General features: G+C 49.4%; 2 protein-coding genes and 1 long non-coding RNA gene across 5 annotated transcripts; 1 reads left to right on the top strand and 2 right to left on the bottom strand.

The window, feature by feature from the left end:
• On the top strand, positions 1-15,325 carry LOC133491881 (uncharacterized). Its single transcript, XR_009792503.1, has 4 exons — positions 1-138; positions 2,043-2,217; positions 14,534-14,910; positions 14,989-15,325. It is a non-coding gene; the product is annotated as an uncharacterized LOC133491881 (long non-coding RNA).
• LOC133491877 (myelin proteolipid protein-like) lies at positions 2,780-5,978 on the bottom strand. Of its 3 annotated transcripts, none has more exons than XM_061803579.1 (7): positions 5,731-5,978; positions 4,523-4,709; positions 4,286-4,442; positions 4,017-4,194; positions 3,765-3,838; positions 3,536-3,601; positions 2,780-2,879 (listed from the first exon to the last, which is right to left on the bottom strand). In XM_061803579.1, the coding sequence occupies exons 1-7, from the start codon at positions 5,732-5,734 to the stop codon at positions 2,805-2,807; spliced, it is 741 nt and encodes a 246-aa protein (XP_061659563.1). In that variant the 5' UTR covers positions 5,735-5,978; the 3' UTR covers positions 2,780-2,804. The 3 variants fall into 3 exon arrangements, with proteins under 3 accessions (XP_061659563.1, XP_061659562.1, XP_061659561.1); XM_061803578.1 differs by lacking the exon at positions 5,731-5,978 and adding an exon at positions 4,877-5,299; XM_061803577.1 differs by lacking the exon at positions 5,731-5,978 and having other exon boundaries at positions 4,523-5,299.
• LOC133491880 (neuroligin-3-like) lies at positions 8,054-21,488 on the bottom strand. The gene is made up of 7 exons (XM_061803584.1): positions 21,183-21,488; positions 17,960-18,571; positions 15,664-15,723; positions 15,368-15,517; positions 14,571-14,756; positions 12,038-12,827; positions 8,054-10,620 (listed from the first exon to the last, which is right to left on the bottom strand). The coding sequence occupies exons 2-7, from the start codon at positions 18,438-18,440 to the stop codon at positions 9,819-9,821; spliced, it is 2,469 nt and encodes an 822-aa protein (XP_061659568.1). The 5' UTR covers positions 18,441-18,571; positions 21,183-21,488; the 3' UTR covers positions 8,054-9,818.
• Positions 21,489-23,412: the final 1,924 nt, after the last annotated feature.

The raw sequence follows: 23,412 nt of genomic DNA, 5'->3' as shown, positions 1-23,412 counted from the left end.
AACAAACAAACAAACAAAAAAAAGACTGGATGGCTCGTTGGCCACCAAAACTGAAGTCGCCGTCCGCCATCTTGATCTTCATGTCGACCTGTGCAGCGTTAATCGCCAATTTGGTGGCTGTGAGAAAACATTGCACAAGTAAGTTAGAAAGATTTACTTTGACACTGTTAGAGTTTGTTTGTAAGTAATAAGTTTAGTTTTTTTTTTTTTAATTTTCTGATGATCTTAATCCCCTTGAACAAAGTTTTGTTTGCGGTTGTTGTTGATGTCTAAATTTTCCCAAACTTCATCCGTGGATTAGCAAGAAAACACATTTCCAAATGTGAGGAAACAACTTTCAATTTGCAGAGACAACAGATGAACAATCTCTTTAGCATGTATTTTCTCATTACGAGTCCTTATTTCCCAAAATATATCTAACTGATTGACTTAACGTTTCATGTTTTTATGACAAAAAAAAAAAAAGCTTAGTTTTTTGCAATGTTATGATGATAGGGCTTCAGAGCGTATTTTGGGAAAAGTTAACGTATCATGAAAATCGGACCCTTGGTAATATGCAAACTTTCTTGGTAGCCACGTTTTTATATGTATTTAGTTTTGCACTTCGCCTTTTTTGGCATACCAAGTCGAATTAAAAATCCTCCATGTTACCAGAACTGGGAAAAATGTCAAACTCACACGACCAGTTTGAATTCTACATGCCAAATTTTGAGAAAACCCCCTGCCATAATCCGACAGTACCAAGATGGCGGCCAACACACCGCTAGATATGTATGCGCTATTTTATTTATTATTATTATTTTTTTTAATATAGATCAGTGGGGAGAGCAACCAGTTTTGCTCATTGTGAAGTCGACCTAAAGAATCCTTTAACAAGCGTAACGGAAACAGAGCAAAAGTGGTAGACCGCTAATATGAAAAGGACACTTAGCTAGTTTAGCCTTGGCAGAGGTCAACTCTAACTGCTTTCTTAAGTGACATTCTAGTCACACAGGGTCATTGCTGCCTTTTTTTTTTTTCCCAGGCTCAAATTCTAAATCTAACTGACATATTCTCTTACGATAATATAAATAATTCTGGATCTCTAAATAATATAAATATGCCTCTCCCAGTGGAATCCAAAATGTCGAATTTTTATGACTTTATGTCGTAACAACGGTGGTACAGTGGAGCAGCTGCAAAGTGTTGGCCTCACAGTTCCGAGGACCGGGGTTCAAATCCGGCCCCGCCTGTGTGGAGTTTGCATGTTCTCCCCCGTGCCTGCGTGGCTTTTTTTCCGGGTGGGTGGGCTCGTCGCTTTCCTCCCCCATCCCCAAAACTCGCCTGCATTCTTTGGGGACTCTAAATTGCCCCGTCGGTGCGAGTGTTTGTTTGTCTCGATTGACCGGCGACCAGTTCAGGGTGTGCCCCGCCTCCTGCCCGATGACAGCTGGGATGTCTCCGGCACTTCCGCGACCCTCGAGGAGGTAGCGGAACGAAAAACAAGTTTGTGGTGACACATTTTAAAGACACAAATCGTCACTAATCTAGTGTGAAAACTTCCCAAACTAGTTTTTGCAAAACCTTGCAAGCAAACATTCTCCAAACATTCCCAACTTTTGCAGCTGTAAACCAAGAGCGAATCACAGCGTCGGTCTTGTTTCAGTGTATTCGCTGATGATGTTTTTTGCGCGTGCTGACTGCCGCAGAGCCGACTCCTTGATAGGCGTCCGTGAAGTGCCAACCCGAATGTGGAAGGTCGGCTTTGTCATCAGCCGGGATGTCAAATTTCAAGGGCGGGCCCTCGCCTGCTGTGATGCGCGCATGTTCAAGGCCTTCAGAACTCCCCAGGCATCATATCAGTTGATCTTTGCAGAGGCCGAGAGTATTGTTCTTTGATCTAGCTAAATGTGTTGCTTCACAATTTGTGTTCAAACATCCATTGCTATATTAATGGTGTTTCCTGTGGGAGGTTAGCATTAGCGTTAAGCTAGCAGGCTTAAAGACTGAGCTACGCGGTTGATTTCAATACATGATGTGTAATTCTCTCTGTTTGTGTTTAGTTTGACAGCAAAGTGGAACGCTGGAAGCCGGCGCTCTCATCTCAAGGCGCACTTGCAAGTCAAAGCAGACAAATGAAGGAAGCAGTAAGCTAACCGGCTCGTATCTGAAGGCAGCGCTGCGTCAACAATTGCACTTTTGTGCTGCTATCGCTATTGTTCAAATATTCATGTCCAGGTAATGACTTTCTCTGTGTACTGTACAAATGACACAACTTATGTTGATTAACAACGGTTTTATTGTAAACACTTTGCAGTTATGAACCCCCCCCCCCCCCAACGTTAACGTTTGTAGCCCACACATGGCAAAGTTCAATTTTAGAAGCAGGCCGACATGTTAAGCATGAGTGAACGGATGGAAAGTTATTGTAATCTACAATGGATCGTGGCTATGTGGCTTTGACACCCCCAAGTTGCAGTTTGAAATAAGCAATTAAGCCGGTGACAGGGATCCAACACAACGCTCCACAGGCGCAGACCACTTTGGTACATTCCGCTTCAAAACACACAGTGCACGGTGCTAAGGGGTAAAAAGGCAAGTTAGACTTTATTCCCGGAATGCCTCACATCACAACAACACCGCCACTAAGTCAGAACAACCAAGCCGAGAGAGTCATTGGAGAGGGGGCGGGAATCCTCATCTTTCTTTGGGTCGTTCACGCGCAAGGAAAAACGAACGCAGCACGAGCGGGATTTGGCTGTTTCCGGGAGGACAAAAGACGTCTAGTATTGCAGCTCACCAGCAGAGGACGCTGTCAGCCCAGTTTAGCGGACCCCCCCCTTCCTGCTCAGGAACCGCAGGACTGCATAATTGTAGGCGGTCGCAACCAAAAACAGAATCTGCAAAACAAACAAAGGAGGAGAAGAGCAGTTACAAAAATAAACGCAATCTTGTGTGAACAGATGTAAATAATTGTACAATAAATAATTATTTATTTGGATGCAATGAAATGAAGATCTCGGTGTCCAAAAATATTCAGAACCCTTCTTATTAGGATGCTCGGGACGGGTGCTTGTCTGGCTTTTTAACCACCCCAAAATAAATGTAGCTCCATAAAGACGTTTTTTTCCCCCCCTCATATATTCATAATAACATTTGTTTTTATTCAAGATTACTGATTCAATACACTAAATAAAGAGGAACAAGTATGCAACAATGATTCAGTTTAAATGTATTGCACGTAACACAAAAATAAAAGTTGTAACTAAGTAATTGTTTCAAAACAAAAAGTTTGAAAGGCGTAAATTCAAATGTATTGAGTTTAAAAGTTAAGTGCAACTGAACTGCAATCGGGGGTTCATTCTTTTGCAGACTTGTATCACAATCACAGCATCAGATTACTCAAGGTGCAAAGAAAAAAAAAACCAACTTCAGCGGATTCATAATTTTCCTGAATATCCTCATATCCATCTGAAAAAAAGATTGAAACTCTGAGCAGGTCTGACTCATTCTGGCCTTGACTTTACTCCGACGACCCGTCAAATGCGATGCTCACCAACGCCAAGAGGGTGATTCCGGCGCCGGCAAATGCCGCAATGTACAAGTCGTAGGTGAGGTGGAACTGAAAGGAAGAAAGAAAGAAAGAAAGAAAGAAAGAAAGAAAGAACACACAGGCCAGTCTCAAGAAGTGAGATACGCGTCGTCCGCCTCGAGTGTGCAAGCCCACACTTGAGGTTGGTTATGGTGCAGTTACTGGTGCGAAAAGTCGCAAAGGACGGACTCACTTCGCTGGTCTTGCAAATGGACGCCAAAGTCATTCCGCACGCTTTGCCCGGCATCGCGTTCCAAGGGAGGAGGCCTTGAAGAGAGGCGGGACATTAGCGACGTCTCTCTCGCCAGAATAATCCGTTCAACGGGTTCTCGGAGACACTGATATGCGTCGACATGCTAAATTGCCAGCTGAAAGAATTCCGAGAGCAATCTACGCCGATTCACCCAATCCCGCGAATATTCTCGATATTATGGCGATATCGCACCGTATTGCCTGGCGTCCATGCAAATCCAGCCGTGCTGATTGATGCTGGTAGTTTTTTCGGCCAGGAGGTTGACGTCGTGGCAGGTTTGCTCCGTGTTGAACAGGAAGTAGACGGGAATTGCAGTGAAGGCAAACACCGCCAGCCAGATGAAGGCCAAGATGTACGTCACAATGATAAACTGTTGAAATGAGGCGGAGGGTCACGGGCGAGTCCGCGCGCCGTCAACGTGGCACCCTCCCAAAAATGCTTTGCCTCAGGCTCCTTCTCACCGTCAGGCTGAGGCATCGGCCGCAGCGGGTGCTCCGAAATTCCCCGAAGTTCTGCTTGACCGCGCTTGTGGTGTAGAAGCCTTCGGCCAGCAGCAGGATACCATAGAGGAAGAAAAAGGAGGCCAAGCCGTAGATGACGTACTGGAAGTATTCGACGCTGCGAGGGGGGGTCAAAAAGTTTCAGCCGGAGCGGACGCCGAGACGCGTTTCGAGAGGAAAAGTGGAAAATGAACTCACCAGGAAGCCACGACCTCATAATCCTGCTCGCTGCGGGCGAAGTAGGTCTCCGCCAGGACTCGGGTCTGGGTCAAGGCTTCGTGGCCGCAACCGCAAAAGAGAGCCATGCCTGCGTAGCACAGCAGGGTGGCCGCCAGGGACGGGTAGGGCACCGCCCCCAAGCACCGGACGCAGCAATCATAACAACCTGGGGGGGCAAAAGATATCAGCAGGCAGGCGGCGCACACCGCACACAGGACCACACAACACATCTAAACCTCCGCGCGGAATCGCTCGACCCTGGCCAAATCCATCACCGCGAGCCGGCGTGAATAACTCAAAGCAGTGGCAGAAATGGGACGGTAGGAAAAGCACCTAAGGCTTTGCAAAGCCAAGGCTGCCTGACCGGAAACATGCTGCGCCTGCAAGCAGAGAGATGCCGAGATGACAACTGGCGTCTGCCTACCAGCCACCGCCAAAGATTTCAGCTGCAATGTGACAGGCGCTCATCCGCTTGTACGGACACGGGGGGGTCGGGCCCTCCTCCCGCGGCGGTCGCGGACGTCGCCGAGGGCCTGAGCGGAGAGCGTCTCATTGTGGCCGAAACATAAGGTGGCCATTGTCATTGCCGCGAGACAAAGGGCGGCGATGTCAAGCAAACAAAGCCCTCGGAGCCACGCGTGCTGTCGGAGAAGCTGCGGGGGGAGGGGTCACCGGGTCACCGGCGGGCGCCAATGTCCCTCGGGTGCGCAGCTGGCTCTCGCCGCTATCGCGGGACTCGATGTCGGATAGATTGAGTGAGCGTTGACGTCAGGGTTACCCGCTCGATCTTTACTGGGGATCCGTGGACGCCCGGCACGCTTCGGCCGGACTGAGGGACGAGATCCCGGCAGTTATGCCTCAAAGGTCATCCCGGCCGCCACTCAAAATCATCAGAGCTCGAGCTCTTGGTCATTTTTGACTTCATTTCACTCATTCATTCTTAAGAACAAACGACATATGGCCACGGTGAAGTTCATCTTCAAATACGCCAACACGATGGATGCCCAAGAAAATAATAATAACAATAATCATAATGAATTCTGATTCTTTATTTTTTGGGGGGGGGGAATTGTTGAGGCCACTCACCGTCAGCTTCCAGACAAAATCAGCACGATTGCTTTTGACAACTTACCCAAACGGCTTAAAAAGTCAATGAAAAGGAGGCGTTGAAAATTGTGCGCACTCACCCATGGCCAGAAAGAAGTCCGGAGCTTATCGAAGTTTCAGCTGCGCTGCGTCCTGACTCTGACGTGAGAAGTTATTCCCCGCCACTCCTTTTGTGTCATCGACATTGGAGCACAACACCCCGAGTGACATCTTAAAGTCACAAAGTCCCATTTCGGCTGCCTGCCGCAGCATCGCTGGCGCATATTTGGCCGTTTTGCTTTGATGCAATGTCGCTTTGAGAAATAACTGGACTGGCTTTTGTGGGGACATCAATTGGCCACGTATTGGTTACAATAGCTATTAAAAAAAAAACAAAAAAACACCCTGATAATAATTCTAATAATAATAATAATAGCTCATCTTAGTTTTGACGAGTTCATGGCATTCATTTCATTGCTGTACTTGTAGGTTGTTTGCGCATCCGTCACAAGGACAACTCAAAAGATTAGACTCTTCTGCAACATGAAAAACATATTGGATTTTATATCTCTGGGACAGCCTCAGTCAGAATGATCATCTTTGGGAGGCCATTTTTTTTCATACAGGTCTTGTTTTGGATGGAAGCGGATTTTGCGAGCGGTTCTCATGTTGTGGGTTGTCCAGATGAAGACTGGGCCTGACTGTGAATAGGAAAAAAATTCAAGGCGACTTCACCCACAGCAAACAAACGAAAAAAAGGCACCTTCAAAATCCAAACGGAAATTGGAAAGAAAAATCGAACCTCAGTATGCGGTTGTGGTTGTGGGGGTGTCGTCACCATAAACGGACTTTTGTTGACAACAAAGGCGCGTTCAAGTTGATTGTAAAATGATCATTTGATGATATTTTCAGGCTCAGGCGCCGTTTCGTTACCCGGCCAAGATGTTTTTGAGTGTGACCTGTTGTGAAACGTGGCATCGTCAATAATCCTGACAAATATGCAACGGCGAGGATTTGCACTCCACGCGCGTCTGCGCATCTTCATCGAGTTTCACTTTCAAATGGAAGCGACCGCGACGGACGTCGATGAGCTCGCCCGACAAGGGTGACATTGACGGTCGGGTCCAGCTGCTGCCCGCTTTCCCTCCCTCGTTTGACCCAGTTGATGTCAAAGCTGGGTTCGGTACAAAGGAACTATTGTGGATCTGGACAGAACGCTTTGCTGTGCTCCTGGGTGGGGGGTGGGGGGTGGGGGGGGGCCTCATCTCATTTTTCCGTGCCCTTTTAATAAGCACATGGCCGAAATGTCTTTGTCAATTTGGAGCTTGATTCTTTTCAAAACTGGGAGGTTCTTCTTATCATCTTCATCAAGTGCCGCATTCCACCACTCAGGACTCTGACCCCCCCCCCCCCCCCCCTCATACTTTCTTAGTGACTTGTTTCCTCAAAGATCATTTGGCCGAGTCTACCGTCTGTGGCCTTTTGCCCTACCACCAACAAAATTTTGACTTGGAGAAGATCACTGCGACGGCGCAGCCCCCGTTGAGCCGAGGAGGGCCGTACGGACCCCTTTGAAATGTCGGCAGGCCGAGAGACGTGAGAAGAGTTAACGAACCTAAACTTTGCTGCGTGGTTATGAGGATCCCGTGCGAGTCCTTCACGTACGGACGGTGAACGTCTCACGTTAAGAATTCTCCTAACGCCTGATGCGTCGGCCTCCGAGGCGCCGTCAGTCAGCGGTTTGATGGACGTTGAAAACAGGCGTCAGACGGAATCCCCCGTATCACCTCGCCGCCGTCAGAAACGTGGACAGCCGCGACGACCCAGGCAAACGGGAAGTCTTCTGTGGAGTCTGGAGTGGACGCGGCCTGCGATGAAAAGCGGCGCTCGCTGTGTTTCGCCAGAGAGTCGAAACAAAGGAGCGTTTTGGGGCGGGGGCCAGCGCCACGCGCGCCATTTGTCAGGATGTGTCGGAAGGGAATTGCGTGCCCGCCGTTTTTCGCGCTCGATGAAACAAAGCCGAGCCAATGATTTTTCCCGATTTATTTATCTACTGTGTGTAGTCTTGCGTGTCGCAGGCGGGATGTTCCGGAGTGACAGCAAAGGAAGAACCGGATTGGTCACGACTTGTGGTCTTTTTGAAAAGAACGTGGCCTTTGGCCTCTGGGTTAGGTCAGGTTTCGGCAATTCTAACACAACTGTCACTTTTGCGCGTTTGCCATTAGTCTGGCTCCCTCTAGTGGTATGTGAGAGAATCACCGAATTAAACCCGCACAATTTGCAACATTTCAAACATTACACTTCGATTGCATGTAACTTTAAATTCAGTACAAAATATGCGCATCGAATCTTTAGAATGATCTTTTATTTTTCAACATGGAAACACACTTTTAGCGTTTCCAAATTGCAAGTGTGTATGTGAAAACGTCACAATTTGAGAATAATAAATAGTACTTGTTGAGAACGATTGTTTGGATGAAGACTTATGCCAAATACTTTACCGTGATTGTCGTTGTGACCAAATGGAGTAAGAGAAATCCTAGAAAAATCCATCGAGTGGCCGAAAGCGCTCGATGATGAAGGACCACCAAACGGCCACACGATGGTAGCAAAGGACGAATGACGAATCTTGCCACGGGCGGGGGACCTGCCCCCGCCACCCCACCCCTGAGCAATTTCGAGCGCTGCCCGTGTTGCACTGCGGCTGTGCAGCGTAGGTGTCAAATACGTGGGGGGGGGGGGGGCACGTCTGTCTTGCAATCCTTTTATGGGGCCCACGAACGTCCCGAACAACATTGCAAATTGTGCCCACTTTTTACGAGGAAAGATATTGCAAGGATTTTTTTGGGGTGTGTGATATATCAGCTCTGATTTTTCACGACTGTCAGTTAAGTTGACTGAAACGTGATGTCCCATTTTCATGTCAAACAATTTTATTTGGCTCGTTTAACACAACAATATGAAGTTGATCCAATCGTTTTCAAGAAGGAAAATTGTGTCGAGCGAGTCGCCATGAAAATATCAAACCGGGTAATCATAAAAGACAATACATAAATACCACTTTCACGTTGTCGATCAAGACCATGTTACGTTTATTGCTTTACTATCAAAATCTTTGATCTCTTCTTTTATTTTATTTTATTTTATTTCTAATAGGCTGCTAGTACCAAGTTAGCTCAAAGCGGAGAAGATGCGCGACACCGTTGCACGGAATACCCAAAGATTATTCACCCGAGAGATTTGGTAGGATGATGAAATCCATTTCCTCGACAAGAGCCGTCTTGAGGTTGGAAAAAATTGTTTAATAGGTCAAACCGCATTATGACTTTAGAAGACAGAGAATGCAACGTGGCCTTCGCTATGTGCCAGGTCCAAAGCGCCGCTGACTTGCTAGCTCGGATGAAACGCCAATATTGGTTTTGTTCTACGCACATACGATTACGATGTAATTACAGGTATCTTCTCAAAGAGTTTAGCATATCGTTAAAGAAATAGCAATAAAATGTTATTCTGTACAAACGAGCAAAGCCAAAAGAATAAAGAGTTTGTTAGAGTAGCAAAAACACATTTCAAGCCTGACGTTTCGGTTTTTTTGGGGTTTTTTTTTTTTTTCCTAGTGAAGCAGAGGTTATAGTTGTACAATATATTAAGTGAAATAACATGAAAGGAGGGGAAAAAGTAGCGAGGGGACTACGATAAATTACACAACACTACATATGCAAAAGATTTTGTTTGATAAGAATGCCTCATTTACATATTTTTGTGTGTATGAGCCACTTCATTGCCCCCCCGCAACCCCCCAGTACAAATTGTCAGATTTTGGGGGATTTGGAGTCCAGCACACTTTCAGTCGAATTGGGTGGACAGAACTGCGCTCGCTAGAAATACATCTTCATAAGAAGCAATGAGAAATATGTATAAAATAGCCACAATGGCGAATACTGCCGAGTTCAGCATCTGCGATGAGTTGTGACGCTGCGTGAGATCAAAATAGATATTAAGAAAGAGCTTCCCGTACAAATCCACCTGTAGAAACGTGATTATTAGTTCTTTCGTGTCAAATGAGAATTTGGTTGTTGTTTGCCCCTGCCACGGCAGCAGTATGAAAATGAGCGCCCTCCGAGACAAAGACGAAGCGGAGGCTGGAAAAGAAGCGAGACAAAGAAAGTTGTCGTCGCGGCTGGCCCGCTTAGACCCGCGTGGTGGAGTGGGTGCTGGGCAGGCCCGCGGCGCTGTAGCCGGCGGCGAAGGTGCTGTACGGGCTCATGTCGGAGAGCCCCATCAGCGAGTTGGGGATGACGGTCACGTTGTTGGGCGTCATCAGCGGGATGTCGTCGGGAGGGCGGCGCTGGCTCAGCGCGTAGTCCAGCGTGGGAGAGACGTGGACGGGATTGCGCAGGGCCTCGCGCCGGTTCCTGGACAGGCTCTCGTCCACGGTGGCGGCGCGGATGACGTCGTTGTTGCCTTTGCCGTCGCGCTGGGGACTGGCCTGCTGCTGCTGCTGCGACGTTTCCTGACGGCTGCGCTTGTCTTTGCGGTAGTAGAGCGCGGCGAAGGCCAGCACGTTGAGGAAGAGCAGCGAAGCGCCCACGGCGATGGTGACGCTGAGCTCCGTGGAGTAATCTCTGGGGTTGGGCATGATCAGAGGGCCCATCTCCCTCCCGCCTCGGTCCCCGTCGAGGCCCGTGGACGCAGGAGGCCGGCCGGTGCCGCCGGATCGCTTGCCGGCGGACTGGGTGGGATCCAGCGGCGTCACCTTGGTGGTGGTGGAGGAGTAATGGAACATGTCGTTGAGGTTGTAGAGGTGGGGAACCAGGTGCTTCCAGAAGGCCACCTTGGTGGCGCGGTAGTGGTCGCGGATGCGAGGCTTGAGGCCGATGTGCAGGTACAGCTGGTCGTAGGGGTCGTACTTGGACCAGGCCACCTCCTCGAAGCGGTTGGCCTTGGTGTGGATGAACTTGGTGTCCTGCGGGACCGGTTTGTTGGGATCCCTGCGCGAAAGAGCATTTGCCAAATAGGTGAACAAACACTGCGGCCGTTGGGCCCGTTTCCGCGGCGCTTTTGCCCGTCCCGCCCGCCCGCCCGCCTCGTTCAAGATGTGTTTGACCAAAAAAGAACCTCGAAAGAAAGCCCTGTGAGAGACGGCCAAAAGTCATCCGAATCCGACGCCACGTGCTGACTCTTTTTAACACGATCGGATTGATGCCCGCTTACGGGTCCGACGTCCTACTGAACATCAGTTGGCGTCAGGTCCTGAGCACGCTATTTCGGGGGAAAATACAAAATGTGGACAAAAGTACTATCGGATCTTTCTCTTTGCGCTGAATCCCAACTTTTTTTCCCCACTCTGGACTTTGGAATGCTTCAACTTCCACGGGCACACACACACACACACACACACACACACACGACTTGTGCCAGAAGCTCTCAATTCGAGACACTTTCGGAAGAGGCCGCAGTCCGTCGGCGACGTTGCCCTCGTTAACGTTTCATTCACGTGTCAAAAGAGGCCAGGCCGGGCGTCTTCTTACCACGACGGTCCGTTCGCCATCGATTCAGTGCCTCCAGAATGAAACGACCCAGATGAAGGACGATATTCACTACCAGATGCGTAAGGTAGAAGATAAGTGGCTGTTGATGTGCCGACTGTCTGAGCTTGCTAAAGGAAAAACTGGCAGACACTTCTGTGTGTTTTCATCCAATTTCATCCCTCATATCATCGCCAAGGTGCTTATCCTGACGTTTTTTTTCCTTGGCCGGAGGAATTCATCATTGCAACTGACTAACGTTTTTGCACGTCGATTTTGAACGCGCCGCATCGGCGTCGGCGTGACGATAAACCAGCAGAAAGGGACGAAAGCAGGATTGGGATTGCGCAACATTGCCGACTCGACTCAAGGGCTCGGTTCTGATGAGGGTGATGATGCAACACACCTACACAACCTTCCTACCTTCTCCATTTGGTGAAGTAGTATTAAATACTCTGATAGAATTTAGATGGAATGACGCTTTAAAGTAGGAATTTGCTGGGGGGGGGGGTGCAGTAGCATTAAATGGATCTGAATCCACTTTTTTTTTTTTTTTTTGATTGCATCGCGTGTGGTATCAAAATGTATCGCAAATAAAAGAAAACAATTCCAATGCATGGTTCAAGGAGGGCTCCAGGATAAGTGGAACCAACGACCGCGCGGTTGACGTGCTGCTGGCAAGAAGAAAGGAATAGAAGGCCGCAAGAAATGACGGTTAGAATTCAGAGCAGCCTTAATTAGGCGCACTGACGCTAAAGTCTTTTAATCAGCGTGATGAAGTAGCGCAAGTGAAAAGGTCGAAAGTCTTCAAATAAACAAGAGGCGCGCAATCCAAATGGGTTCAAATTCAGCGTGTGATGGGCTAACTTTTGCCACTCACCCGCTCTTGGCGAAGTTGGTCCAATAAGTCATGACCACGGCGCTGAGCATGATGTCGTTCCTGGAGAAGTTGCAGGGAAACAGGTCGGTGGGGCCGACCATGGGGACGCCAAACACGTAAGGCACCTCGTCTCCGTGCGCCGAGTCGGACCACGCGGGCTTCATGAGGCTCTGGCAGTGGTGGTAGAAGGCGTAGAAGTACGTCGGCGAGCCGTAGCGCGCGTGCAGGTCGGCCGTCACCACGGAGGGTTCTACCCATTGGTGGTCCGTGAACAGGGCCACCAGGGTCTTCCTCCTGGTTTCTGGGTTGTCCTTATCGGCCCAGTCCGTGTACATGAACTTAATGGTCTCCCTCAACGTGTCCTTCCCCTCGGGGTAGCCGTACAAATTGTCCACAAAGTCCGAGACGACAAAGTCAAAGTCGCTTCCGGACACGCCGTCCTCCAGGTCCATCACGTTCTCCACGAAGCGCAGGCCCTCGCCCTGATTGACGCCCAGCATGATGTCGTAGTTGAGGAACTCGCCCTGCTCCATGAGTATCTCGGGGTCGTCGGGGATGACGTCGCCGTCGATCACCGGACCGAAAGCCACGCGGTACTGCGCGGCCTGGATCTCTTGCTCCACCAGCTCCTTGGCGCTCTTCTTCTGGAGACAGGAGACCATGTCCAGGGTGTCCAGCACGTTGCAGCCCACCCTCTCAGCCAGCATGCGAGTGTACTTGACCGGCTGATAGTTGACGGCCCAACTGGAGAGCGCCGAACCGCTTTGAATGATGGCTCGGTGGAACAAACCTTGGAACACAACGCACACGGCGGGACAAAAGGAACAGCAGTTATGTAATCCGCGTCGGTTGCGTTCTCAGAGCTTAAGGATGATTACGTAACTCAACGCAAAAGTGCAAAGCCAGATACGGTACACTCTGTGTCAGAGAGACTGGACAGCCGGGCATGGCTGACGGGGAGGCGCAGAAGAATGATCGGCCCTCGGCGTTCCTTTCAATCACGTCGATAACGATACGTCACTCTGCCGTGCGCTGGCTTCGGAGTCTGCTTCGGAGAGCGCCTGCCGCGGCGTCACCTAGAAAAAGCTGACAAAGCGCACTTGCGCTCCCCGCAGCCTCCGTGGACGGCATTGATGAAAAGACCCTCCCGGACCCTCTTGTCATTCTGGACGGCTTCGATGAGAGGACCGCAGCCCCCGGCGGGCCGCGACTATTCAAACACGGAGCGAGCCCGTTTGGATAAGTGCGCATTGAATCTCTCGAAGGTGGTGGGCAAACGCACGGAAACGTCAAACATTTCATGTCTACGATTGCACATAATGTAGAACTGAGCTTTGCGAAGATTTTTTTTTTTTTTTTTTTTTTTTTGTCCATATGATTCTACAATAGGGTTAGAGGAATAGACCACCAGTTAGCATTTAAAAATGGCTCACCGGTGCATGATGGGATATTGTCACATGTGGAAATGTAAACAAACCCGGAGATCGAGAGGAAGAACGTGTGGCGGGTTTTGTTTCCTAGTTTTCGGCTTGGTGTCAGAAAGACAGTCTAGACTTCTGATTATGGTCAGTGGAACCACGGCTACGTTTTGGTGCAAGTGATCCAACGCGATTCGGTGAATTTGATCAGGGCGCAGGCAGGCCGACTGACACGCGTGGCGGATGACGGACGTACTTCGACCTCAGGCCTTCAATCCTCTGAATTATTGAATGAATCGTCATTCTTCGCAAACAGCTGTTGGAGGGGATATGTATTGCCAGCGGTTTATACCGGCTCAATCCGTATAATGTCCTTCACCGACGCACAGAGGACTGCGCGCGTCTCCAGACGTCTCCGAGCGAGACGTCTGTGCTGCTTTTAAAGGGAACGTGAGGAGCCGCTTCAATTGGAGTAGGTGAAGTCGGACGTGAACACTCCCACGCCAGTGCAGATGTCCCACTTTTAAGTGCGTAGTAAATTGCGGAAAGTAGTCCAGTCCCAGTCCAACCCACCTCCTTGCCAGTCTTAGTTCAGATTTGAACCTCTGACCGCGAGACTGACGCAATGGCAACATACACATTCACCGTTGCATTCGGATTGGTTTCATCCCTGTGATATTCACAGCCACTAGAGGGCGCATCTGTGACTGATAGCTTGTGATGTATTAACAAGGGCTAATGCTGTAAAAAAAAAAAAAATAATAATAATCAAATAAAAAAAAAAAAAACACCTGGCTTCACAATCCCTGAAATATTTGCATTCATTTTTTAAGGCAATTTGAGGTGATGAAGACAAGATCAAATGGTCCCATTTTTTGACGGCGCTTTTCATGCTCAGGGTCTCGGGGCACGGACTAGGCCTTGGGCTGCTTTTACGCTCGTTACATTCCGCTGCCGAGTTGGAACCGAACCCGAGACGGCCGCACGCGAGTCAGATGAGTGAAGCGCTCTGCTAGTCAGGAACGACGCAGATCTCAACATCATTTATCCTGATTAATATCTTTTTTTTTTTTTTTAGAGTGAAGTCAAAAATCTGACACGACCAGGCTTCCTACCTTCTGAATGGTGCGACAGTGTTAGTAGGCTCACGCAAGAAGCCCCAATTCCGGAACCAAAAACCGTGATCCGACCCGGGTCGCCTCCGAAGTAGCCGATGTTTTTGCTGATCCAGCGGAGTGCTTGAATCTGATCGAGGAGTCCATAATTGCCTTTGGCGGCCTGGTCTCCAGTACTGAGGAAACCTGACGTACGGGGACAGAACAGAACACGGGTGGTCATAGCCGGCGGGCGTCCAAACCCAGTCTCTGCCTTCAAGTGTCTCCTGCGGTGTTTTGACCCTTGGCGTCGCCCGAGGCGGTTTGCCCATCAAACCTGAATGCTCTCTTTCTGCCTAGCGTGAGTTCATAAGATTCACGAATATGAATCTTAATAAATGAATGAACACCGTCAAACTTTCCCCCTTTGTCGCTTTAGATGGACAAAAGCACGCAGCACGAAGTCGCCAGTGCTGAGAATTGATCCTGCTACGTATTCCCCCGCGTCCACTCCAGTCCAGTCCAGTCCTGGCACAGCGCGCCGGTTCTGAATGCTAAACGCGAGCATGCGGAATCATGTCGACCTTGCGCGTTCTTGGGAATTCTTCAATGGCCAATCAGACAAACGGGTCCAAATTAGACGTGCGAAACAATATGACATTCCGTCGTGGCGCTTGCTCTTCTGAACGCGACATTAGCATGCAATTTTTTTTTTCATACCCTTCTACATTTTTCTATGATGTCTCTTAAGTGGACCTTATTGAGCAGCGTTCAAGTTGACTTTCCGTCCGCACGAAAGGCCGAGGCATTCGCATCACCTAATATTCCAATCCTGTAGTTGAGCGTGACGACGACGACGTTCCCGTAGCTGGCCAGCACGCTGCCGTCCATCATGTTTCCGGTGCCTTCCATGTACGAGCCTCCGTGGATGTACACCATCACGGGGCGAGCTTCTGAGTCTCGTATATCTGCCATGTCCCCACACACAACAGTAATTCAGTTTTGTTTTGTTTTTTTTTTTTTTAAGATTAGTTTTAGATTATTTCCCTTTTCCATACATTGACAGGATGAAAACGGTAAAAAAAAAAAGATATACGTATATAAATAGCGGTACCTTCCGATATGTGAGTCTCAGCATGAGAAAAAGACGAGCCTTTTTTCTTGTGCTGGCTTCCTGCAGTTCATATAAGGACAAACAACATAAAAACAAATCAACAAGTTATTGGATGTGCTGGCCGCTCAAGCAGACAGAATGCAGACAAAAATCCTTAATGGCAGAAAGAGGGGGCTCCCCCCCCCCCCCCCAAATGTCCACACAAAGTAAAACGCCGCCACGACCGTAATTGCACACCATGTTCGTATTCATATTTGTGCGGTGAATTGCGTCTTAAAGAATTCCAACCAATTGTGGCGCGGCAAATTGTTCGGCTAGCGCACGCTCGCGAGCGTCGAATCAAATATGCTGTTCAGTTTATGTTTATCGGTGTGGTTTGGTGTATCCTGGGAAATAAGGCACAAAGCAACTTTTGAGTTCCTAAAAAAAAAAAAAAAAAAAAAAACAATGTATCTTTGTTCATCTATCTGTGCCGGCGGCATATAGTGCCCGGCAGAACAATGACATGCACGACCACTAGATGGCAGCATGTGTCTCCACCTTTTGTGACGATGTCATTGCGATTCCAGTTTACTGATCTACTTTTAGTGACATTTACAAACGCAAATGTTATTTTTCAAACCTGCCTTGGGCCCATAAATGTCGGGGAGGAACAAAATACAACAAGATAAAATGATGATACTCTTACTGTTTATTAGGCAATGATTGGACACTTTGGTGGGGACAAAAGGAAAAAGCGGCAAATAGTCTGGTCACAGCTGAGGGCCTTTGCGGCATAGCATGAATACAAATCAGGGTCGGACGTACGTTGCGCTCCTTTGAAACGATATTTGATGCAAATGTGCATGGAGGTGACTAATTAAGCGGCGGTATATGCGAGGAGACCTTTTGTCGGCGCTCATTAAATCCGCGGGCTGCGCCATTTTGGACGGCTACCCGTCAAGCGGGCTGTTTGCGCGTCGCTAGGCGACCGCGCCAAAGAGAGGCCGTACGTCTTCCGTAGGCCCAAGCTAGTGAACGTCGACTCTTTTGTATTGTTTGACACAAAAGCCGAGCTGCATGAATTACCCCCGCCGTCCGAGGCTGCCGCATGCGGAGTCACAATACAGATGCAAAATGTTCCCTCGGTGGCTCATTTCACATCCTCACGCCACAAAGTGCAGAACCAGGACCGAGTCAGCGAGGGACGCGGGTCGACTTTCTCTACCTCACTAATTGGCCCCCGATAGACGGCCCCTTCCAACAATAAAGCTCCAAAGAAGGAAAGTGAGATAAATGCCATTTTTTTTTTTTACAAGAAGGAAAAACCCTGACTCAAGTTTTTTTTTTTTTTTTTTTTTTTTGGAAGGGGTGATTTGATTTTACACTGACATTGCTATTGAAGCTCATTAGCAATGTCGGTGTAAATTCAATGCCCCCCCCCAAAAAAAAAAAACAATAAAAAATATCAGGCCGCTCATGGTGCCATCTACAAAGTGTACATTATCTTTTTTTTTTTTGTTTGTTTCAAAGTGTGGAAACTGAACCAAGAATTGCTCATTTATAGCTCGGGATGAAGTCTGACCACAATAAATGAATAGGAAGTTGACTGTAAAATTTCAAATTTTAGGGAAGGGAACTGAAAGGAGGCGTCTTATGACGGCACCTCATGGTTCTGAGGACCGGCCCCGCTTGTTCTCCCAGTGCCTGCGTGGCTTTTCCCCGGGTGGCCACTCCGCTTTCGTCCCATATCTCAAAAAACATGCGACGTGAATTGGACACTCTGAATGGTGTGATTGTGAGTGCGATTGTCTCTGTGTGCCCTGCGATTGGCCGGCGACCAGTTCGACTGCTGGGATTGGCTTCGGCTCTCCCGTGACCCTTGTGAGGATAAGTGGCTAAGAAAATGGATGGATGGATGACAATATTGCTTCCATTGTCTTTGGATGGGTTTTTTTTTTTTTTTTTAAATGTTGTTTTCCTTGATTAAAACACTTGCTTCGATTTTAGGAGAACATGCAAATAGCGTTGTTACTGTACGGGATTTATAACGAGTCCTCAATCAGCGTAAAGGTCTCGGTTCAGTGCAGCGTGCGAGTGGTCGTAACGTCGTGGCCGGTCGGTCAAAAGGTTCCGCACGATTATCTGAGCCTCAGCTTCCCTCAGTAGCATTTCACCGGCTGTCTCCTCGACAGGAGATCATCCCACCCTGCGCGATATGCGCGTTTGGTGAAACTGGTCCATTTTCATTTGAATGCGTTTCGCGATTGGACCGGTCGGTGAAACGGAAACGCACGGCGGGCCGACGACGACTCACCTTCCTCCGTGGGGGCGTAGATGTTGAGGTACAAACAGTCCTCGCTCTGGTCTTGAATGTAGGAGGCCACCGTGTCCAAGTTGTAGGTGAACCACACGGGCATCATGATCTCCGGCACGGTGCTGTGGATGTTCTGAGGGCACACGGGCATGAAGTGGGTGGCGTTCTTGATACCCGACCAAGCGGAAGGCTGATCCGGGGGCATGAAGCGCTTGTCTCCCAGCGGCGGGGCGGCGTAGGCCACTCCCAGATACTGGTCCACCGGCCTCAGCACCTCGCTGGGCACGGGCACCCGCAGGCCTCGCAGCTTCCCGTACTGGGTGGTCACCGTGGGGTAGAACCTTTGGCTCGTGGCCTTGGTAAACCACCAGCGGGAGCATAACATCCACCAGAGCAGAGCGCAGCGGGCGACGGTTGCGGTCCCTCGCCGGCGGAGCGGGCGCGCGGGCAGCGGTCGGTCTTTGAACGTAGCCGGCCACATGGTCCGTATCCTCGCACGACACAAACGCGCTGCCTGCCGAGGTCCCAACGTGTCGCGCCGACGTCACCAAAGAAAGCGGCGCCGCGTCGGGACCATCGCCTCTTCTGCTTTTCACCGCAAGGTTCGCCGATCTGAAAGGACAACCGTTTGACCCGACGTTTGTGAGTCCGGAACATGTTCCCATGTCTGCAAATGATGACGCTGTCATAGATCACAAATCATTCAACCCCCAAAACAAACCCCAAAAACCAACAACAATCAAATGAGACTCTGTAGTGGTTGAGCATTGCACTGCAACGATTGCACTTGATTGTGGCTGGTAACAAATGACATTGATGACAAATTTCATTTTTTTTTGGGGGGGGGGGGGTATTTTTATTAACGGTATATGCCGCAACCGGTGAATTGTCAGAACCAAAATAACTAAAAAAAAAAAAAGTGTCAAACACGAAAGGTGTGTTAGGACGAAGGTTTACACACGCATGGGGGGGGGGGGGGGGGCACTAAAAAAAATGTCTCTGTCTGTCTTGTCAGTCGCTGCATACAAATGAAAATCATCTTTTTGGACAAATCTTCTCTCAAGAAGAAATAAATATAGGTGTGAAAATGCATATAACACTGAATACTGATCTGTGTGTTTCCGTGGAAGAGGAACGAGTGCGGGCCATCTGTTTGCTAGCGGAGCGAAGCACGTCTAGCTAAAAAGGTGCAAAAGAAGGCGAGATTCAAAAAAAGGAGAGGAGCTCCTCTGGTTGAGATTTTAGCACCTCGCCGACGCCTCGTCTCTCAAACCGCGTTCGGAAACGTCGGCTCCCGAGAAAAGCGCGTCGGACGGAACTGGCGGAAGCGCAAAATGTCGCTCCAACTAAAGCCAAACGGCGTCGGCTTCTTTCGAAGGCTCGCTAGAGACTTGCAAGCTGCGAAAGACGCTGGCAAGCGTTTGAGTTGAATCCTGAAGTCGAAACGATCAAACTCAACTGTGGGAGCGAGCACTTCATCGAGATTACAGGAGAAGTCTTTCTGAATATTCAGAGTTTGAAGCGTCGTCGTGTTGCTGCCCCGAGAAGCTCAACTTCGGACTCGGTTTCCGTGATCGGACCGGGCGCAGCCCCAGCCCCACGCCGCGGATCTGTCAGCTTTACCTCATCGTTGCAGTTTCGTATGAACAGATTTGCACACTTTGACCTCCCGGACTCATTTAAAGGAGACGAGAGGAGCCGCTCCGATTGGACGGGGTTGATGTGGGCTATGACGGCAGACGGCCCGCTTTTAAATGTGCTTCGGTACGTCGGTCCAATTCACAATTAGCGACGGCGGTTCGAACTGCCTCCTCCCAAAACGGAGCCCGTTGGAAAAGACCCAATCGCCGTCCTTCTCGCCAAAGGCGGCAGCGAGGCTACATCGCTCATCATCGCATTTTCACAAGCTCGTTATCCTAATCAAATTTATTGACGAGTTCTGCGCCGTGAAAGACCGCCGCTGAGAAGCGGCCGATTTTCCAACTGCTCAAGCTATTTACGACTAAGACGGGAGACAATTTGCGGCTCCCAAAAGGAGGAACTAATTAGCCAAAGCGTGCACACGGACTTCCTCTCTCTGTTTCCAAATCATGTCATGCAGCACAACTTTTTCGAACGCTCATCAATTTGTTGCTTACATAGAATGAGACGTGTAACCGTCGAGCTTTAGCGGAGGCCCGACTGCTCCTCTCTGCCGGGGGGGGGGGGGGCCGCACAAAAAAAAAAAAAAAGGAGGGGGCGAGGGCTTGTTGCATTACAGGAAATTGCAATGAAAAGATGTTTTTTTTTTTTTTATATATCGCAGATTAGCATGAGGTTTGATAAAACAGGAGACTTTATCAATAGGACGTTTAAAGAAACGCTGAAATTACGCCAAAGCCGATCAGGCTCGATTCAACGTTGTCGGCTAAATCGGGACAGAATTGTTAACAGTAGCTGCATGAATTGTAAATGCTGGCGAGTCAAAAGATGTTTGGATTTCTTGGATTGCTGCGATGTTAAACGAGCGGATTCCCCTTCCAGTGGCGGACGCGGGCTTTACGTGCTCCGTGCAGATAAACTGCAAACGTTCAACTTTCAAGACTTTTTGAAGCAATTCCAATCACAGAGGAGGCCAAATGTTGATTTGCCCCTAACTCAACAAATGGCGACTAGGGTATCGCCCACTCAATCAAGCTTCCAACGTGAAAAGCTCTCAGAAGGATCAAAATTTGGTTTGCACCGGGCCACAGATGTGGATGCGTCACCGTGGGAGCCTTCGCTGGGACTTCACTGGGACCGGGCCAGCATCAATAAATGACAGTAGGACAGACGTGACGTTCCGGCGATTGGCACGATCACGCTTTCCACGCACGAATGGACACAAGTTGGGCCTCGATTACAGCTATTCCGCCAGGACTTGTTATCGATTGTTGTGCATTGACAGTCAGTTCGAAGGACGACCAAGAGCAGCGGGCTCCCGATGCCCTTGTCAATTTCGCAATGAGCACATCGGCCAAAGCCATTTGGCGGATTCCTCAAATGCTCCCGAATTAGCGGGGCCACGGGATGCAGGGGATGATCCCCGGGGGAGGAACTGCAGATTCAAGCGATCATCATCATCATCATCAATTCGTGCCGTGAAAACGAGCCGCGGCCCCGCATAGGCAAACGGGTCTATTCAGAATCGCAGGAGCAGCCCGATCAATGCCGATCGAAACACGGCACGATGAGGTCCCCTCACCCGCTCGAAGAGACGCCGTCACGCGCTCCATCTGCGCTTGTCCTCCATCGCGTCGCCCCTCGCTGGCTCGCTCGCTCGCTCGCTGGCTCCGGCGACGACGACACGACGGCGGGCCTCGGCGATCACAAACGCGTCGCATCTCCCCTCGCGTCGCGCATCTTTGCGCATTCGCGACGCCAAGGTCAGGAGCGCCAACGGTTTTCACGGAGCGCCCACTACAGAGATCTCTCTCCGCTCTCCACGGCGCCCACTGGCCGCGCGTTGCTAGGCGACCGCCGGGATACGCCACTGCGTTGCATTCCTCCTCAAAACAGCCCCGACAAAATCAACGGCAAATTTACGCAGACCCGCGCGAGCCCTTCTCCTCACAAGTCACTCGAAATTTCGAAGACTTTTTTTGTTGTTGTTGTTGTTGTCTCTCTCGTGCTTTTTGGCTACAGGGAACAAATGCGTGGACGTGCGCGCGTGTGTGTGTGTGCTGAGGGGGGGGGACAAATGGAAAAATGAAACTAAACGTCTTCCAGTAGGTTTGAAACTAAAATTCACATCCTTTCCGAATCCAAACCAGCAGAAGACTGCAGGGCATAACAAGCATTCATACATGAGGGAAAAACAACAACAAAAGAGTTTGCATGCACTTTTGAGGGGACTGGCAAGTTACTGATAGGCACTGGGCTGCAATCCACTTTAATAAGCAGATGGGGTGGGGTGGGGGGGTATTGCGAGTCGCAGGGTAGGACGAGTCAAGACCAGATTTTAAAAACAAACAAACGATAATTTCATGGTTGCTTCATTGTAGTGGTAGAAACGGGCCTAAAAATAACTCACAACTAATAAGCCCACCTCCCTCCATCAATCATAACAACTGCTTATTGCTGTAATCTCCACAATTCATTGTCAGTGTGTGCACGTTTTCAGCAAGGAAGAAGCTCAAACATTTTCACTTCCTGGCGCCTTTCAAATGAAAGGCTTTTTGGTGACAGGACATGTTTTTCCAATCCGACTCCATGGTGGACAGCATCTTGGCTGGGTTCGGGTTTTCAACTCCATCAACTGAAAGTCATCAAGGACAAGTGCCTCATTTGTGGAATGATTCTATCTCGAAGAGCGTGTGAGTCATATATAAGGGGAGATGTTGGAAATCCCCGGCGGGTCGCCCCACCTCACCTGCGCGGAAGGAAGTGTTTGTGTTTTTGTGTCACGCACGGCTTGCCCGATCGTTGCGCCTTGTTGTCACGTTCCCGAACCTGCTCGGTCGATGCCTCGCGATCCCGATGCTGGCGTCTGCCCGCTCACGTCCACGTTGTTCAATAACACGACAAGTACCGACCTCTGACGGCATAAATACTCTTCCCGAATTGTAGCCGTTCTCTTGAGTCGTGGATTTTGGTTCCCGAGACAAAGTATTGCCCCCTCGTTTGTAAATCGTTAGTCGAGACCCGCGTGCCCTCGGCCGTGGAAGGACTTTTTCGTCGATCTCACGCGCAGCTTTTGGACGACACGCTCGTCAGAATTCGTCTGGAACGGCTGCGCAAAATGCCAAATCTTGACTTTCAGCGTGGACGTCGCGGAAGTTTCTCGCAAACTGGGCGGCAGTTGTCCTCTTTGAGTCTTCTCCGATTCTCTGCTGCGTTGCTTTCTTTAAGCCGGCGCGTTGAACAGATAACGGCTCACGTCCAAGATGTTCTCATGCGTTTTCCAAAATAAAAGTGTGTTGAGCTGTTTATTATTTTTTTTTTTTAATTACCATACAACAGCCTCTGAAGTGCAAATCCCTTGCGGTTGTTGGCATTCATCCAAACTTTTCAGGACAAATATTGTGCAGTTTGAAGCTTCTTTGGACGCGTGAGAAAAGGATTGTGCGTATTGCCGAGTGACCTGCGTGGAGGGCATCTGCCACTCTCGCCATCATCATGCAGACCGGACGACGCTGGGTTTTTTCTTTTCTTTTCTTTTCTTTTCTTTTCTTTTCTTAGGAATGTTCAAATGTTGCAGTTTGAGCCTGAAAAAAAAAAAAAAGATGAGTTTTCCCCCATACGCAAAGCGGGAGCTGAACAAACTCTGCTCGACTTTGCGACATTGGACTTTATCCGGACATCCGGAGAGAAAGCGAAAGACGACGCCGAGGACAATCGACAGGCCACCGAACGTGCTCGCTCCGCGGAAGCGTGCGCGCTTTTGATGTACGTTTCCAGCGCAGTCTTAATGACTCCACACGGCACACACAAAT

The sequence above is a fragment of the Syngnathoides biaculeatus genome, chromosome 18 (assembly GCF_019802595.1).
Source record: "Syngnathoides biaculeatus isolate LvHL_M chromosome 18, ASM1980259v1, whole genome shotgun sequence".
NCBI lineage: Eukaryota > Metazoa > Chordata > Actinopteri > Syngnathiformes > Syngnathidae > Syngnathoides > Syngnathoides biaculeatus.
The sequence above is the reverse complement of the archived record's forward strand: the minus strand, read 5'-3'. Positions and strand labels throughout refer to the sequence as shown.

Bases quoted from the DNA above. Each gene is read 5' to 3' on its own strand.
- LOC133491880 (XM_061803584.1), bottom strand. From the start codon at position 18,440: ATGTGGCCGGCTACGTTCAAAGACCGACCGCTGCCCGCGCGCCCGCTC. The intron at 14,757-15,367 runs GTGATGCGAATG...CCCGTACGTCAG, and splicing joins CTACAGGATTGGAATATTAG to GTTTCCTCAGTACTGGAGAC. The intron at 12,828-14,570 runs GTAGGAAGCCTG...TTGTGTTCCAAG, and splicing joins ACTGTCGCACCATTCAGAAG to GTTTGTTCCACCGAGCCATC.
- LOC133491877 (XM_061803577.1), bottom strand. From the start codon at position 4,773: ATGTGTTGTGTGGTCCTGTGTGCGGTGTGCGCCGCCTGCCTGCTGATA. The intron at 4,195-4,285 runs GTGAGAAGGAGC...TCATTTCAACAG, and splicing joins GCCGATGCCTCAGCCTGACG to TTTATCATTGTGACGTACAT. The intron at 2,880-3,535 runs GTGAGCATCGCA...TTTGTTTTGCAG, and splicing joins GAATCACCCTCTTGGCGTTG to ATTCTGTTTTTGGTTGCGAC.